This window comes from Eucyclogobius newberryi, unplaced genomic scaffold (genome assembly GCF_026437365.1).
Source record: "Eucyclogobius newberryi isolate DKJ021-1_F unplaced genomic scaffold, fEucNew1.0.hap1 SCAF_17, whole genome shotgun sequence".
NCBI classification, from domain to species: Eukaryota; Metazoa; Chordata; class Actinopteri; order Gobiiformes; family Gobiidae; genus Eucyclogobius; species Eucyclogobius newberryi.
The window spans coordinates 8,507,014-8,524,564 of record NW_027315801.1 but is presented as its reverse complement, the minus strand read 5'-3'; the positions used below and the strand labels follow the sequence as shown (position 1 = coordinate 8,524,564).

The window sequence follows — 17,551 nt, the reverse complement described above, 5'->3', positions numbered from 1 at the left end:
GTGTGTGGATTGTCCTAATTGTCAGTCTGTAGCTGCTTTCGCTGTAGTAATGCCTCGGGCTCCTGCAGTATCCAAGCAGAGATCTCCACAAACGTCACGTCTCGCTAATGTCTGACCGCTGCTGTTGTTGTTGATGTGGTCGAGCTCCTCACAAACTCCTGAATCACCAAAGCCTTGCCCTGTTTTCGTAATGTGTCTTAGGCTGTAGTGAAGCCAGGAGTGTTCCCAAAGACATGCCCAGGCCAGCAGAATACAGCTCAGCCCTGCTAATCTGAGTATCTGCCCAAGTGCAGCGCAAGAGGGCAAAGTACACCGAGTTAGGACTAAAGACTAAAGAGTAACGCTTCAATTAGGCGTATGTTAGTGCAGTGAGTGGCATTTTTCAGCCAGACCGTTCTCTTTTGATTCTTTTTATTTTGATGTAATACAAATTTACAAAAATAGAGTAGTAAATAGAAAGCCAGTTCCCTTTTGTTTCTGTCTCATCTGTGCATTGTCCAGCATTTTTCTTTTCTTTTTTTGCTGTTGCCAAAAGTTCATTTCACAGGTATACATCTACTGTTTCCATTGTTGAGTTTTACATCTGAGATACTTAGCATTAAAGTCAAATGTTATGTCGGTTTTAAAGACATGAATGCAGTGTCTCAATCAAGAGCATTTTAACCAGATTCTAGTCAAAAATAAGCAGTGATAAACGTATTTCTAACCTGTGCATTGACCCTTTTAATACTTGAAACATTCATTTTTCACAGAATTTCGTAAAACACAGACGATTTCGCTCACCTTCCGATGCTAAAAGCGTGTCTTACTTGCGTCACTACGATCCGACACACGCCTTCTATTTTTGTAATGTAGATCAGGGCTGTTACCATTGCACAAACTCTTCTTTCCTCTGGCTCAGTGGACGATTGCATCCAAAACACATATTGTACATGAGCTGTTTTGTTCTATATTAAATGTCTTTTTTGCACATGCCACTTCATTTATTCAGGCTTTGACCTTTTATGACAGGATTACCCTATCTGTGTTCTGGTTTGTCATATTACTTCACTGGGCTTCATTCCGCCATAGCGTTTAATTCCTTCCTTATCCTCCATCTGTTTTCCCATCCTCCTAATTTTTTTTTTCAGTTAAGCAATCTAAAAATATCACTACCCTTACCCATGGGCACTGCCAACATTTTTCCACATAATTTGGGTGACCTGCCGTGCCCACTGACCTGATTCAGGGCGAGAGGACAAAGCCTGACTAGATGTCCAACCAAGCGTCTTCACAATAATACAACAGAACACAGCCTGTATTCGTGGAAAAAAATGAAAAAAGAAGGTGGCCTGGATGACTGTGCTCCCTCTGTGTAATGAAAAATAAATGAATATAGCTTTTAATCTAGAGCTAGACGCCCGCACGTCAGGGTCAAATGTGGTGGTTGTCACTGATAAGGGATTTGCTTTGCGGGTCGGAGTTTAGATCCTGCTCTTCTCCGTTTGTGATCAAGGAAGCATCAACTTAGAGACAAACTGCACCCACTATTCGCATTACACAAGCCATTGACAAGATAAGGTGTTGTTTATGTCAGATAGCATATTGAGATCCTAGATATTCGTCACTGTTTTTGTTTCTGACAGTAAGTTTGACACTGCTTCTTGAACTGACATTATTTCATCAAAGTCTTGCATTTATCTGGTTAAAAAGACATAAAACGTGTAAATATTTAGAAAGAAATCTGATAAACTAACCCAATAATGTATTTCACAACATGTTTGGTCAGGGTTATCAGCTTACACACAACATTGTGACAATTTAAACTGTGATTTCACTTTGATTGCGATAGATCTACATTTCTGTTCTGCTTTCATTACTTTTTAAAATACCAGTTTCAGGAGTCATTCATGATTGCTCTCAAATGAGTTGAGTTTCTTGCTCAGTGAAAGCCGCTCAAGGTGAGAGCGCTCGTTACTGCCTCCTGCTGGTGGGACAAGGAGACAAGGCGCCATCAAAGTCAAACGACACGCTGAGAAAACGACTTTAAAGTGGGTCACAAACCTTCTCGGTCTGTGTACTCATCGTTCACTTATAATGTCTGCTTTCTTTGGGACCTAATAAGAGCATGTGCTGTTTGATGTCCATTATAAATCATTACAGAAGAGGCTTGATTGTAACAGACTGAGATCAATTCAGTCCGGGAGCAGAGGTACTTCACATGTAGACAGGCAGAAGACGTGCTGATGTCGGGGTAATGAGTGCGTCTCTACAGGGAGTCTGCTGCTTGTGGAGGAGGGAGATGGGCGGGGGCACAGCTGGGGGTTGTGGGTACGATTTTGACACTGACTGACTGCAGAGACTTGAGTGAATCTGTGTGATCTACTCTCGCTGTAAGGGAAAGCGAGGCTCAAGGGAGGATGGGTAATAATGGGTGTACGGCGTGCCTCCTGGCTGACATTGATAGTGACATTGAGGTTTTGGCTGTGGCTCTGTGCAATTTAAAGTTCATGTAAAATGCAATATAAAGGTCTGTTATCATTCAAACACCATGATCCAAGAAAATGTCAGCATTTAAATACAAATTTCATCCGGATTCGAAATTGTTTCAATGATCTCAGCTATAATACCTCTGCGTGTCCGGCATTTGTGATTTTCTTATGATTCTATTTCAGTTTTGAGTAATAATACCAAATGACAGTATATATATAATTATTTTTATTCTTGAAATGTTAGCGTTACAGTCCAGCCATAACTGCAAATCCAATGTCAGCAAAAACCTACCATTTCTTCTCTAGATTTTCTATTTTGTTGACTGGGTTTCATTTTTTTTTTTATATATAAGCAACGTGGCATATGAGTGTGTGCAAACTAGAGCATGAATCACTTCCAGTATTTGAGATGAACTGGTCGACAAGGTCATTGCATTGTTTCCTTTTAGGCAGAATGAATCAGAGTGAACCAGGCTGTGTCATCATCCTCATCCCTCTTCATGTCTTTCCCAACTTCAGCTCAACTTTACTCTGTAGTCTACTTTACTCTGTAGTCTACTTTACTCTGTAGTCTACCACACATAAAAAGCCTTTTCTCAAACGCTTAGTGAATAGGGCGCTGCGCAAAATGTGAACACACTTCTCTCCTAAAGGTTTGTAATGAAACAGGGCTGAATTTGTCTAAAAAATACTATATATTTTATAATTTCCTATGTACTTTTCTAATATAGAGCTGTGTACTCTACTGTGGAGCTTTTGCAATTATCATACCGTGTAATTTTGGGATAATTATCAAAATCAACCTCAAAACAAGGGCATAGCTTATTGGCCTTCAGTTTCTCTGGATTCTAAACAATAGATATTGCATTGGGTGTGGAAAAACTCCATAACAATCAGCTCTGTTGCTATTACTTCATTGTACCTTCCTCTTCCACATGTCTGACCTGAGCAAACCTTAACATTAACCATAGCCTTGTAATATCAGTGATTAAGACTTATGACCAAATACCCTAAACCCTAAAACATATCAATAAACTAGAAGAACACACACTGAGCATTTATTATTTTCACCTTGTTCAAATTAGCAGTGTGTGCAGAACAGCAATTTGAAACCTGTCATTACTTTGTAACTTACCTCCGGCATACATCCAAAATTGTACCTCTCTTGCTCAGAGCTGTTGAGGTGAAAGTACTTCAAACCATATGCTCTTTGACATAAGTACATTCCTCGAGTTCTTTCTCTTGTCACCAGTAATTCAACTACAGAGTTCAGCTCCTACCACCGACAGCAAAGGCCTCATCGCTGTCAAATACCCTAAAGTCATGAACAGTTTTACGAGCAGGTGATGCCAGCACTGTTCCAGGCTGTAGCTGAAATGCAGCTTTTCTGGTTAGGGACCAAAACATCTCTCAAAGTATTTTTTGTGACTGTGCAGTTTATGTTTCTTACATCACATGTGGTGCAACAACAGGTTACAACAGCTTCATCTGCTGACATACAATATAATGAGCACTTATGCTGACACAACACAGTGTTGACAAGCAAACTATGCCAAAAATGTACTTTTCCTTCAAAAAAGTGAAGGATTTTTTGTTTTGTTCTGTTATTGTGATCATTTTACTATCAAGCTCTTTTGTTCTGATATCGATAACATAATTTCAAATGCTACTGAATGCCATTAATTGTTCTTCTTTTTAGTTGTACTTCAGTGACCACATCAGGCCTTTACTTAGCCTGCTAATAACCATAAGCATCGTAAATCATGACCACTTCTGCTAATAGTTAACAAAACCGAAAGTACACAAGTAAAATAGTTAGCAGTAATAGTGACATTTTCACCCCTCCATAGGAAGTAAAGTAATATCTAGTTTACAGTTTTACACTTTCCGCCTGTGTATTGCCCTACGTCACCGCGCTGGGAACTCGGGAGGAGGAGCCAGAGTTGGATCTGGTTTGGCAGGTGAGCTCACAGGTGCAACTCCTCAAGTGCACCTGGACCCGGCTTTGTGCGAGTGAAACGCTAGAACAGGCTTTGAAGCACTTCCCAGACTCTCTCTGTATGTGTGTGTGCGCGCGTGTGTGTGTGTGTGAAGGTGTGTAGCTGTGTGTCTGATTGTGTGACTGTGTGTGTGACAAAGGCTAGTCCCGGTCACGCTGGGGCAGACGGGTAGGGCAGGGGCAGTTGCGTGATATTGAGTGGCCCGTGGTAGATTCCATTCTTTCACCCTTTGGACTTAGGACATGTGAGGCTCAACACACGGAGCAGGCAAGGTAAACGTCTTGAACCTACACTTTCATTATTACAAAAAGTGTCTTATCTAGAATAAAAATGACAGGAAACTCCTCCATGAGCAACAGAGGAGTGGACAATACTTATGTTTGTAACTGTGTTGATGTTGCCTTGCACCTCCAAATCATCTGCATCATCTTTCAACGGGTCGTGAATTGCAGAGTGGTTGATTTTGAGCATTTTCCAGGCTTAGGACAGTCAAAAAGAATCTTCTTGCACCGCTCATTTAGGTAATTATTAAACTTGTGTCTCAGCTATCACGTTATTTTCACGAGACTACCAAAACCATGGGCAACAAGACACAGTATCTTCTCTTTCCAAACAATCTTTCTGAAAACTGAAACCATATCCTGCAGGCGTTTATCATATATGTGCCACTTTTATTGCATCATGAAGACACAGTGAGGTGCGACTCTGATTTTATAGATTCTTAACACTTGCAATATCTAATTTAAAACCGTCGGAGTCAGCACGCCTCTCTGCTGTATCATCAAGTTCCTGTTTGGTGTTAGACTCTGGCTCATAAGGGCACTGGGCTTTCACTCAGGTAACCACAGTGACAGTTTCCATAGGTACGCCCTCCCACCCGACAACCCTCCCCCCCTCTCTTCCCATCATGCTCGTTGTCTTGGAGGTTTGTTTGCTTTTCCCAAGAAGGACCCCGTCAGTCTCGGGTCAGAGAGTGCTTCACGAGGCGGTCTGTTTCATAGGTCAAGCGTTTCCTTTTGACTCACCGGCTCTGATTGTGGAAAAAAGGTGCCCAAAAAAGCAATTTCAAAGTACAATTTTGACATGAGAAGTGTGTCTAATTTGGATATATATTTTTCGTATTCCACCGTGGAAATGGGAAAGCCAGCCACATGGGGCAGGCGGCGTGTCGGCCCACATTATAGACTTTGAGGTTCTCTCTGCCACTGCCCGGAGCAAAGCTGACAAATACCAAATTAGATGTGCCAGGGACGTGTCCGAGGCCCGCTGCAATTTTAGGCTGTAATCCAGTTTCGACGGAACATCATGTGACAAAATCCAATGGCTTCAAATAAATAGTGTGGTTGTTTAGAAATCATGTTTTGGCATGTGACCTTTTTAAATGTCTCCTGGAATTGTGTCTCTGATCTTGCTAAGTTTCCTTTTGGCAGCACTGACCTCAGCTTCTTTCCACCAAAAATCAAAGGCCACTTTCCTGGTGGAGAGTCTGTGAACCGATTGTCTCTTGTGTTTTCACTTTGCCTGGAATATTCCACGGTTTGGCGTAGAGCTGTAGTCGACGAAGAAATTCTTGGTCGACTAAACCTGATTGATTCGATGTCTAAAGGGAATGACATCTCTACGCTCCGACCCAAACTGCGCCGACGTATTGTATTTATAAGTAAAAGTCAGATTAATCTCACAATTCACTCGCTAATCTTCAGTTTACTCACTCCATCCCTCCATCGTGCATATGAAGCCTCATAAGCTAAATCAAATAATAGTCGACTAAAATTCTAGTAGACTGAAAACATCATTGACCTATTAATTGACGGAATGACTGAAGTCAACTCTGGTATGACACTCAACTTATCTAGCTTCAGAGACAAGGAGAGGACGATACCAGGCCAAGTTATAGCTTAGATCTGTGGAGGAATGAGCATTTTGTTTGTTTTTCTTTTGTTTTTTCTTATCTACATTTAAGTTTATCCATTTTGTGGAACGTTCCAGGCAAAACATTAACATCTTCCTGGAGACAAGCAGGTGGCAGAACCCAATAAGAAAAATCACGTATAGTGCACACATTTTAACTTATTTCCTCTCCGTACTGGAAGCTTCTTACTTCATGTGCAAACTTCTAACATGGGCTCTCGCTCTGAGGCTCATTCCTAATCCTATCCATTCTTTTCACAAACAAAGAGAATATCTTCAATCTTAGGCCTGTTATTTGTTAATGATGTTGTAAAATATCTTGATAAAGAATAATATTGAAGACCACTTCCTGAAACTGATATTTAATCCCTTAGCATATTAAAAATCCAGTAAATAATTTTCCAAACGAAGGTACTACACACAGCATGAACTACAAGAAATACATTGTACAAAGAAACACAAGATGCAATGTGTAAAAGCGTGTTGATCTAAAATAAACCATCCTATACAGCACAAATGTTAGTGGCTAAAAGCACTGACCCATAAAATACTGTTAATTCTGCCATTTATTCAACAATAATCATGATATGCTGCTATACAATGGGCATATTAAGATACAAAGATGAACTAAGAACGACCTCATTTTAATTGCAGTGAATCTTGAATATCTATATCTGTATCACATCATTTTTACTGTAAAACGTTGGACTTTGTTTGTTGTAATCTTAAATGTCAAGCCATTTGCAAATAGACCAAAGCAAATTGTGGAAAGAAGCATGTCTCTGTCTTCCAAAGAGGCCATCATGGATAGATCAAGCGCACAGATAAAGATGTAGTCAGTAATGTGGTGAGCTGATGCAGCGCAGTGTGACAGAATCCAATATGGCTCCCAGTGTGTGCTGCGGCGGGCCCCGGGCCCCGGGCAGATCCAGTGAACCTCTGTGTCTGAGAGATCTACTCGAACACACACTGAGTCCAAGGTCATACCTGGAGGAGCTCATACTGGGGAAATGATACAGCTGCAAGATGGAGTCCTTCTTTCTGTGCTTGTGCATAAAAATGTGTTAGTGTCGTGAGAAGAAATGCCTATATTCAATATATGACGGAAAGGATTTTATCTGCACTCTTCTCTTTTAAAGTCAATTTCATAATGATTATTTATGTTTTTTAATTATTTTTTCCCCAGTTATGTACATGGTAAAGGCTTTTCAATGGTACTCAATATCAATATCAATACCGATCTGTGATGTATATACAGTATATATCATTTTTTTACAACCCTAATCTTGAACATATCAAATAATACATAATTCTTCTTGTAATTTAATTTTATTCTATTCAAAAGGGAGCAATACTTCTGTAATTGAATACTTCTACATATCGTATTCCACCAGATGCTCTTCTTGATTTGTAAATAAATGGTGCAAAAGGAAAATGACACAGTTTTCAATATAATCCAGAGAGTTGGAAATACATTGCAGTTAAATAACACTTCAAGACTGATTCTCTTCTGCGTGCTGTGGTTAAATGTGTCCTGGTTTCTCTCTCCAGACCTCCCCCCGTCCCCCCCGCAGTACCAGAACGGACCACCAGACCACCTGTGCTCCCCGCGGACGCCCAAGAAGAGTCCGAGCCCCAGACCATGTCACGGGAAGCCAGCCCTGAAGCCCCGCCCTCAGCCCTCCCCTCCGGTCAGATCGCCCGCCCCTCAGAAACCTCAAGGTAACCATCACAATACGATTATATCTTCAAGGCCTCAGTAAACACAAATCATCAAGTATAAGATTAATCTGAAAAGAAATCTTAATTTAAAAAAAATGTCATCTGAATATACGTTAAACTCAGCATTACCTGATAACAATATTCAAACAATATTCATCTGTAAATCTAACAGAAATGTGTTTTAGAAGAGGTTTATTTTGAGGTAAAATGTATAATATCACCTGCACACTGTGACCCTGCTGTCACTTTGCCTCAGGGAGAACATGAAAATGAGCTTTTATGTATCTCTGGTCTGTGCAGTATATCTATTGTGCAATGTTTCCCTTTCATCACTTTATGTCCTTATTTGAAAGTCTACAACTTCACTTTTTACTATAAACGATATACTGGATATACTCGATGTACTCAAAATGTTTAATATCTTCAAAATATTATTCACGACATTATCTAAATTTCAATATATACTGCCCACCTTATGGCCAGTAATATTACATTTTAGATATTTTGACATATTATTTAATTTGTAGTTTTTTGTTTAAATGCAAATTTGAATGGTTTTGCAATGGATAAACACAACAATATTCTCAATAATTAGACTTCTGATTATTCATGATGTATTTTCTTGGTGAGAAAGGTCAACTCGTTCTCAGTAAAAGGTGATTTCTTTGGACAATAGTGCCAATTGCGGCAACAGTTTCTCGTGAGGACCATTATAATTCAATCTGACCCACATAACAAAGACTGCAGTGAAATACATATTATCAAAGGATCTCTGTCAAACATTACACACAGAGGAAACGCTGACACCAAAAGCCGTGACAAATGCTCACAGTTCCTAAATCAATTTGATGCAAACTTTTATGCTGTTAAAGAAATTTTTTGAGCCGTACACTTTGCAGAATTCTAGTCTGTCTACCGTAATTTTAGAAGTTCCCCTTTTTGTCTGGGTCTATTTTCTCCTTTTGCTGTTTAACTGCATCGGCGGCTGAGTGCACTAGCAGCAGCATCCTGTTCCGAAATAAGGAAGTGGACCGGCAGTAGCAGCTCGAAGTTTGTCTCGATCTGCACAGCCACTAAATGCTTCTCTCTTGGATTAACGCTCTGGTTTTTATGACATTTTTGCCATTTGGCGACGTCACCATGGCGATACCACTGGGATATTTATGGACTACCTAGACTGCATTCTGATCCTTCTGTATTTGTACGTTTCATTGTTTTAGTGCCCCCTAAACCGGCGCACCTTCTGGCTCTTGGGCAAGACAAGAAACCCAAGAGGATCCCTCCAGCTCCATCCAGACCTCTGCCCGCTCCGCCTCCTCCTCCCAAACCCAAGCCCACCCCGGCCCCCCCGGCCCCCACCGCAGAGTCCCAGATAGAGGTGCAGAAAGTGGGGCTGCTCATAGAGAAGTTTGAAAACTCCAGGTGAGAAATGAAAATGCACAGTTTTCGTTGTGAATGTGACACAGGTGAAAGTAGTAACTCTACTGCTAGTATTTGTTTTACTGCTTTTAACACGTCTAATACGACACTATTTGCACTGCTACTAACACAACGGGGACTGTAAATGCTGTTACCTTTAAAAAGAATAGCTGTTTGTGCTTTTTTTAAATTTTTTTTTTATCAATATACAGTATTTTAGAAAGTGCATTCATGTTTTTCTAATTATTTCTTTGTTTTGTGGGAGAGACCCCGTAGTGAATATTTATCTTATAGCTTTACATCAGTCAAGTTGCAGTTTGTGAAAGAAAATAAAAGTGTAAAATGACAGGAAGTAGTGCTGAATCCCTTTGTCGTCCGAAGCACAGGGACAATTTGCACACAGCTGACAGAATTTTCTGACTCTTGAAACTAATAATTTAAGAAAAAAAAGTTGTTAGAACGATTGTGTAATTTATTTAGATTTTGGCCCTTGTTTACAATACGGTTGCTAGGTAACAGTTGTTGAATTACTTCTGCTAACATCACATCTGCTGCCCATGTCCAACCAATGATGAATTCTACTTTTTTATGTAACTTGAAACATATTCTTACTTATGCTTGTAGCAGTAGCAGATGTTTTAAAAGCTCTTGTGCTTGCAGTCATTGTAGTATTTGTATTGCAATCCCTCCTGAAGTAAAAACATGATTCATATAAGTATAAGTATTTTGACCCTGTAGTAATGCTTGTGGTATTTCTGGTCCACAGGGTTCCCATCCTGGGGGTGCTGCCACGTTCCCAGCTGCACCTGTGCTTGAGGATGGACACTGTCGCCGACATCACATCCTGTGGGCCGGACTCCATTGTCAAAGCATCCACAGACTCCTCCCCCTCCGCGGACCCCCTGAACGCCCTCAGCGACCAGAACGGAGACGAGATGCCCGAGCTGTCCCGCCTCTCCTCGGTCCACATCAGCGACACGCAGCTGGACAACTGCTCCGACGTCAGCGTCCGTTGCCTCGACGACGTGGACCAGGAAGTGGACAATCCCGACGCCACGGACCAGAACGGCAAGATTCCGAACCGGGACAGTGGAATAGACAGTCCGTCGTGCGCCGCAGAAGGGGAGGTGTTCCCGAACGAGGACGCCATCGACGAGGAGCAGTACGACAGCGTGACGGAGACGGAGAGCGTGTCGTGTTGTGCGCCGGGGAACAAACGCGACTCCACTCAGGACGAGGACAGCGATTTGGACGAAGGGAGCAGCGGGGAGATACAGTCTTTGACAGACGCCGGTGGATATCCCCCGGAAACGCAAAAAGTGAGTATACATGCGTTCGCGGTGAGGTCATACAGCCGGGACTTCCCCATAGCGGTCATTTTAAAAGGGGCACGCGATATAGAAAAAACAACACGACTGCATCCTTTTCTACGGCATAATGAGCTACGAAGACTTTGATTCTTTAGACGATAACAGCAAACTAAGGAACACGACAAAGCTCTCATTTCTTGGTCAGTCAACAGAGCAATGTCCTAACAGATTAAGCAGGTTTTTGGCATTTTGGCCTCATCTTTCCTGGATTTCGTATGTAATAGACGTGTTGTTGTGCCCCTTTCAAAATGGCGGACTCGGTTGCCACTGCACAAGTTCCCGGATGTGCGAACGCATGTTGTTAGGGCTGCAAGATGAACGGTGATTGTCATTTTAATGGATGCTAGGGCTCTAGTCGACTAAAGACACGCCGTGTGCAACAATTGATGAGCTGCTCTCAATAAGTATCTCTATGAATGGACCCCGTATCGGACCCGAACTGCACTGACCAAACAAACAATCGCAAGAATTCACACAATTACAAATATTTATACAGAAAAAACTAAATACGTTAAAGGATATTTGTCTGTAAATGAGCAGAATAAACTCTCAAATGACTCCCTCACTCACTCCATGGCTTAAGGTCCATAAAAAAATCATTTGAATCCCAATAAAACAATTAGCCAATGAATAAGAATCTTCAACTGATTAACTGACTAAACAACAAAATGCTCAGCTTTAATGGACACAATTAACAAACTGCAAAGGCCGCATAATTTCCTCCACAAACAACATTTTTTTGCACAGGACAGGGGGTTGCATTATGTGCATACACACGCTTTATAAATGAGACCCCAGGACATCACAGATATCCTCTCAACAAAACCAAGAATCTGTCAAATAGTTTATGAATCAACAGGTTAGAACTTGGTGCTTTTAGAGAAAACGGATAAGATGGAAATGGAAAGTATTTTAATCTCCAAAGCTCTTAAGCCCAGGAGTTTACAACTGACCACTGCCTGAAAAATGACATGATTTACCTTTAGTTCCTCTCTTACGTTAATTACAAGTTACATCATAAGTTCTAGGAATTTCAATCACAAGTTTAAAAGCTTGATCAGAGCCACTCAGCCTTTCATGTCGTGGAAAAACAGCCCTGCGTCTATTATTATCCCAGGTTGAGTGAGTGGTTTCAAAGCAGACCTCATGAAACTGTAAACCATCTCAGCCGCGCACAATTGACTTAGATGTATTTAAGATGTTGCATAAAAAGCGTGTGTCTGAAAGCAGAAGCAGAAGTGTGTAAGAGACATAACCCTGTCCATAGATACAGTTTCAGCTCCGGTATTGATTGTAAGCAACACTCGGGCTCTGAGAGGGTCGGTGGTCTGTGGCGTCTCCCTTCAAGTAATCTTAGTTTGAACAAAGTGCTTGATAGGTCAAACACAGAGGAGTTGGTACAGAGATACTTCAGACTACTGCAGTTTTCCCTTGTACTGTTGTATCCACTCGTTTCTGATCCCAGCTCAGCAGAGTTTGTTTGTGTGAATATCTGACTGCGTGAACACTGGTGATGACAGAGAGGATGTGGCTTTTCTACCCTGCAAAGTGTTATTCTGGTGTGAAAAGTTATAGATGAAAATGTGAGTGAGACAGCAGCTGTAAAATATTGTAACATACAAATAACAGTGTCTCAATTTACCAAAAGATTTGATGAGTTACTTCCACTTGCATAAGTTTGGGCTTTTGTAATAAGTGCACCAGACAAGCAATGTCTGTTTGGTTTTATGTTGTAATGAGCAAATATGAAGCAAGCAACCCTCTGTTCTGTCTGTAATTACTTCTATTCAGAGTATTTGTACTTTTCTAAAAACCTCTCCTGCTCTTCCCAGTGCTCCGAAGCTCAGAAGCTGCTGAACATCGCCAAAGAGCTGCTCCACACTGAAGAGGCCTACGTCAAGAGACTCAACCTCCTCGACCAGGTAACAGCGACACACACACACACACACACACACGCCCGCCCCGCGAAGACACTTAAATACTTCCGGTCTGAATTTCTATCTGGTGAGTGTGCCAGTGGCTTTAGTGATTGAGATCCGAGCTGAGCTGGATTAGAAGTGCCACTGCCACTCGTCTGCTGACAGGATTATTTAGAGCAGTTTAAGCGACATCAGATGAGGAACGGCCGGACTCTGCGTGTTCTATAGTTAGACACTCTGCATAAAAACAGCTTTGTCACCACTGGGCATTGTGCATCTCAAACGATATGCAAAAAAAATATGCTGACTGTTGTGTTGTAGTCTGAAGTGTAAAAATAGAGCCAGTAGAGATAGAAAGGTTGAGATGAGGTCTTTGTCAAGGCTCTGTTCACTTAGACTAAACACACGGTTTGGATAAGGCACATTAGCAACTACATCAAATGAAAAACGAAACATTATATTTTGTGTTTTGATTAACTAGAGCTGCCAAAGCATTGTACGGAAGCATATAGAGAATCCTGTTTTTCCTATACATGAAATAATTTACATTACAGTTTTCATTGGATCATCGTGAACTAGACCTCACCAAAGACCACAGTTTGAAGGTTTGAAGCACAGTTTGAAGCACATTTCTCATCGCTCATGACAAAAACTGGACTGGAGTAAACATAATGTTGCGTTCTGTCTCTGGTTCACTGTTCGTATTGAGCCCGTGCGGTTGTGCTCTTCCTCTTTGTTCAGTGTGTGTAGTTCATCCAATCACACGCTCGCTGGTTTATCTGTGCCATGGCAGACAGATGCCAAACTTCCTGTTATTGTCAAAAAGCTTCAAGATGCACAAGTTTCCGTGGAAATATCAGTTTGCCCATTTATTGCTGTATGTTATTTGTTTGGCTAATAGTTTGTGGTTGAGTTTTGAGCCAGTTTTTACTGCGGTTGTAGATGGCATTTATGACTCCACTCAAAATGTGGAACTGGTGACTTTCAAGAGATATTTTTTACACATTATTTTCTCATAGTAAATCATAGCCTTACTATTTGATTTGTATATTTCTAATGTGCAGGGAAATGAACATTTTAAAAGTGCTCTGAGTAACTATTATTTTGCATATCAATAAATGTGTCAGCAAAAGCTCTGTATAAATATGCACACTGGCTAAATTTCATCTGTTGTCCTAAGGCAGGTAAAAACACTAAACATTCATACAACAGACTACTTGAAATAAGAAGGCATTACACATTACAGACACACATTGTATGTCCACAAATCCGAGGCGTTTCAGACTAAAAGCAGCAACAAAGATTATGCAAAGTTGACTTTTCAGAGATTTTTAACCAGGATATGATGGTTCTGCTCATCATTATCTCACTTGTTGTATTTAGAGTGATTTTTTGAGGAGCGGGGCCTTCAGTAGGGCAGTACTGTGCTGTGATATAACGTTTACAGTGAGTGGCAGGTGGAAATCAATTTTGTGGGCAACATATCACAATCCCCCAGACACTAAACCGTCATGTCAATGCATGTGCCTCAGTGTTTTTGGTTTTTATTCCAACAATGTGAGGTGTTTAATGTCATACTGTGGAACATTCAAGGCAAACAACACCAGAAAAGCACCTTTATTGCTTAAACTAGCCTAAGACCTGACAGATATAAGAAGCAGACAAAAACTCAAAGATGGTAAAATTGGAAAGCCTGTATTCTGTCTAAAGCATGTTACTATGTGTGTCCTATCGTGTTCATGTGTTCAAGTGCTGACTTTGGAATCTCCGCTCTAATTCTGCCTGCTGTTGTTCCCTGCAGGTATTTTGCACTAAGCTCACCGAAGCTGGAATCCCTCAGGACGTCATTACGGGCATCTTCTCCAACATCTCCTCCATCTACTGCTTTCACGACCGGTTCCTCCTCCCGGAGCTCAAAACACGCATCACCGGAGAATGGTAGGGCACTGGGCCATTACACCTGGACATCTGTGACAAAGGAGGGGCAGGACATCACTGTCAGGGCAGGAATAGGCTCAGATTGTGGGTTTGACGGGCAAAAAGGAGAGCATGGATAGTGGTGTATTTTTTATGTGCAAGAAATTCATTTCCAACGTGTAGTTTTGTGCCAACATCAGCGACAAGTAATGTAGATAATCACTCGACACTTGGTTTAACATGATTTGATTAAAAAAAAAAACATTGTGTACAAAGTTGATTAGTGCAGCACATTTTCTGCTTGTGCTCATGTAAATCTACACTGCATCATTAGAACTGAAGGAGAAGTGAATGACCTGCCTTTTGTTCAATGTTGTAGGTGGAATATTTTAAGCAGCAGGTGAACATTTAGTGGATTTGTTAGAGCGTTAAGAATTGAGGCAAGTGAAACATTTGTGCTGACAACCTTTGGTCCAAAGGAAGAAAACAAGTGAATCACTGGGTAATCCATGACCAGAAACATCTCATAAATAGAATAATCAGATTATAATAAGTAGATCTGATTTTGGTGTGTGTTTACACACTGTAACTGTTGTATTTGGTGCAATACATTTTACTCAACTCAACCTTTAACATTTTTGTCATTTTTGTCTTTAAACAATTGGCTTTGGCTTTTGCATAATTTCCGTGTCGCCACCTGCTCATGACACATGTGAACAACTAGAGAGAAATCAGATTACTCCTCTCAACAGCTCTAACTGGCCATTACCTGCACCCTCCAAATCTGATTATTATCTTATTTTCATATAATTTAAGTAATCTTAAAGGTCCAGGAATCAGATAATAATCAGATTTTGGTTCAGTATTCAGTAATATGATAACTCCAGAAAACAGTGCATGTAGATAGTGTCAGTGACAGAAGAAGTTGGAGTTGCTGATGTTCCCTTTTCATTTATTTTATCAGCCTTTATTTAACCAGGTGAGAACCTGTTGAAATCGAGACCTTTCCTCCTTATGGACCAATCAAGTCTAGTTGTCTTAAAGTTATGCCTGAAGTGATTGTTGTGTGTAACTCCACATTTGCTGTGTGTTGTTCAGGGACTCGAACCCGCGCATTGGGGACATTCTCCAGAAGCTGGCTCCTTTCATGAAGATGTACGGTGAATATGTGAAGAACTTTGACAGGGCCATGGAGCTGGTCAGCACCTGGACACAGCGCTCCTCACAGTTCAAGAGCGTCGTGCAAAATATACAGGTACAATTATTCAGACTCCTCTTCTTCAGAAGTATTTTTATTGGTCCAGATATATATATATATATATATATATATATATATATATATATATATATATATATATATATATATATATATATATATATCTGTATATATTGCTTTTAGCACTTTTGTCTTGTTTTATTTTCTAGTCTAATTTCATTGTTTTTTTGTGTTGCATTTTGTCATGTTTAGTCACTACCTTAAGACTTGTTGGTTAAATTTATGTTTAGGGATTACATAGGTAAAAAGTAGTAAAAGGCATATTAAAGACCATACATTTTTTAAAATAAATACTATGCAGTCATAAGTCATTATACTATTTTACTGTACATAAACTAAGAATAAGAAAATGAATATCACTTTAAACCTTGTGTTGTGTGTTGTGTCCTTTAGAAACAGGAGATGTTTAAACCTTGTGTTGTGTGTTGTGTCCTTTAGAAACAGGAGGTGTTTAAACCTTGTGTTGTGTGTTGTGTCCTTTAGAAACAGGAGGTGTTTAAACCTTGTGTTGTGTCCTTTAGAAACAGGAGGTGTTTAAACCTTGTGTTGTGTGTTGTGTCCTTTAGAAACAGGAGGTGTTTAAACCTTGTGTTGTGTGTTGTGTCCTTTAGAAACAGGAGGTGTTTGAACCTTGTGTTGTGTCCTTTAGAAACAGGAGGTGTTTAAACCTTGTGTTGTGTGTTGTGTCCTTTAGAAACAGGAGGTGTTTAAACCTTGTGTTGTGTGTTGTGTCCTTTAGAAACAGGAGGTGTTTGAACCTTGTGTTGTGTCCTTTAGAAACAGGAGGTGTTTAAACCTTGTGTTGTGTGTTGTGTCCTTTAGAAACAGGAGGTGTTTAAACCTTGTGTTGTGTGTTGTGTCCTTTAGAAACAGGAGGTGTTTGAACCTTGTGTTGTGTCCTTTAGAAACAGGAGGTGTTTAAACCTTGTGTTGTGTGTTGTGTCCTTTAGAAACAGGAGGTGTTTAAACCTTGTGTTGTGTCCTTTAGAAACAGGAGGTGTTTAAACCTTGTGTTGTGTGTTGTGTCCTTTAGAAACAGGAGGTGTTTAAACCTTGTGTTGTGTGTTGTGTCCTTTAGAAACAGGAGGTGTTTAAACCTTATGTTGTGTGTTGTGTCATTTAGAAACAGGAGGTGTGTGGGAACCTGACGTTGCAGCACCACATGCTGGAGCCGGTGCAGAGGATCCCGCGATACGAGCTGCTGCTCAAAGACTATCTAAAGAAACTGCCCGAGGACGCGCAGGACCGCAAAGATGCTGAGAGTAAGATGGGGTGCTTCATACTGCACGTCTGAATATTACAGACGATAAATACGGTATACAGCACTTTAAATACGCTAGGTGATGAATAAATGTATGTTCCTATAGTTATAGTAAGTATTCTAGCCGTGGTTAGCTCCTGTACAAGTTGAAAGCAGAATTAGTATTAATGATATTTACCATTATAAGGGATAGTTTAAGTTAAAGTTTAAGTTGTAGTGTAAAGATCCCTTACTACGCCCTCATAATATCCAAAACATCCTTTATCATCATCAACAACAAAAAAA

General features: G+C 40.5%; 1 protein-coding gene across 1 annotated transcript in view; it reads left to right on the top strand.

Annotated features, from left to right (window-relative positions):
• The window catches only part of fgd (faciogenital dysplasia), a 65,255-nt gene that overhangs the window by 40,319 nt on the left and 7,385 nt on the right, over positions 1-17,551 (top strand). Inside the window, exons 2-8 of the mRNA XM_072448941.1 lie at positions 7,934-8,104; positions 9,325-9,526; positions 10,290-10,842; positions 12,726-12,815; positions 14,614-14,750; positions 15,828-15,984; positions 17,129-17,267. Of these exons, the coding sequence (XP_072305042.1) occupies positions 7,934-8,104; positions 9,325-9,526; positions 10,290-10,842; positions 12,726-12,815; positions 14,614-14,750; positions 15,828-15,984; positions 17,129-17,267 (1,449 nt within the window). The remainder of the gene's footprint in view (positions 1-7,933; positions 8,105-9,324; positions 9,527-10,289; positions 10,843-12,725; positions 12,816-14,613; positions 14,751-15,827; positions 15,985-17,128; positions 17,268-17,551) is intronic.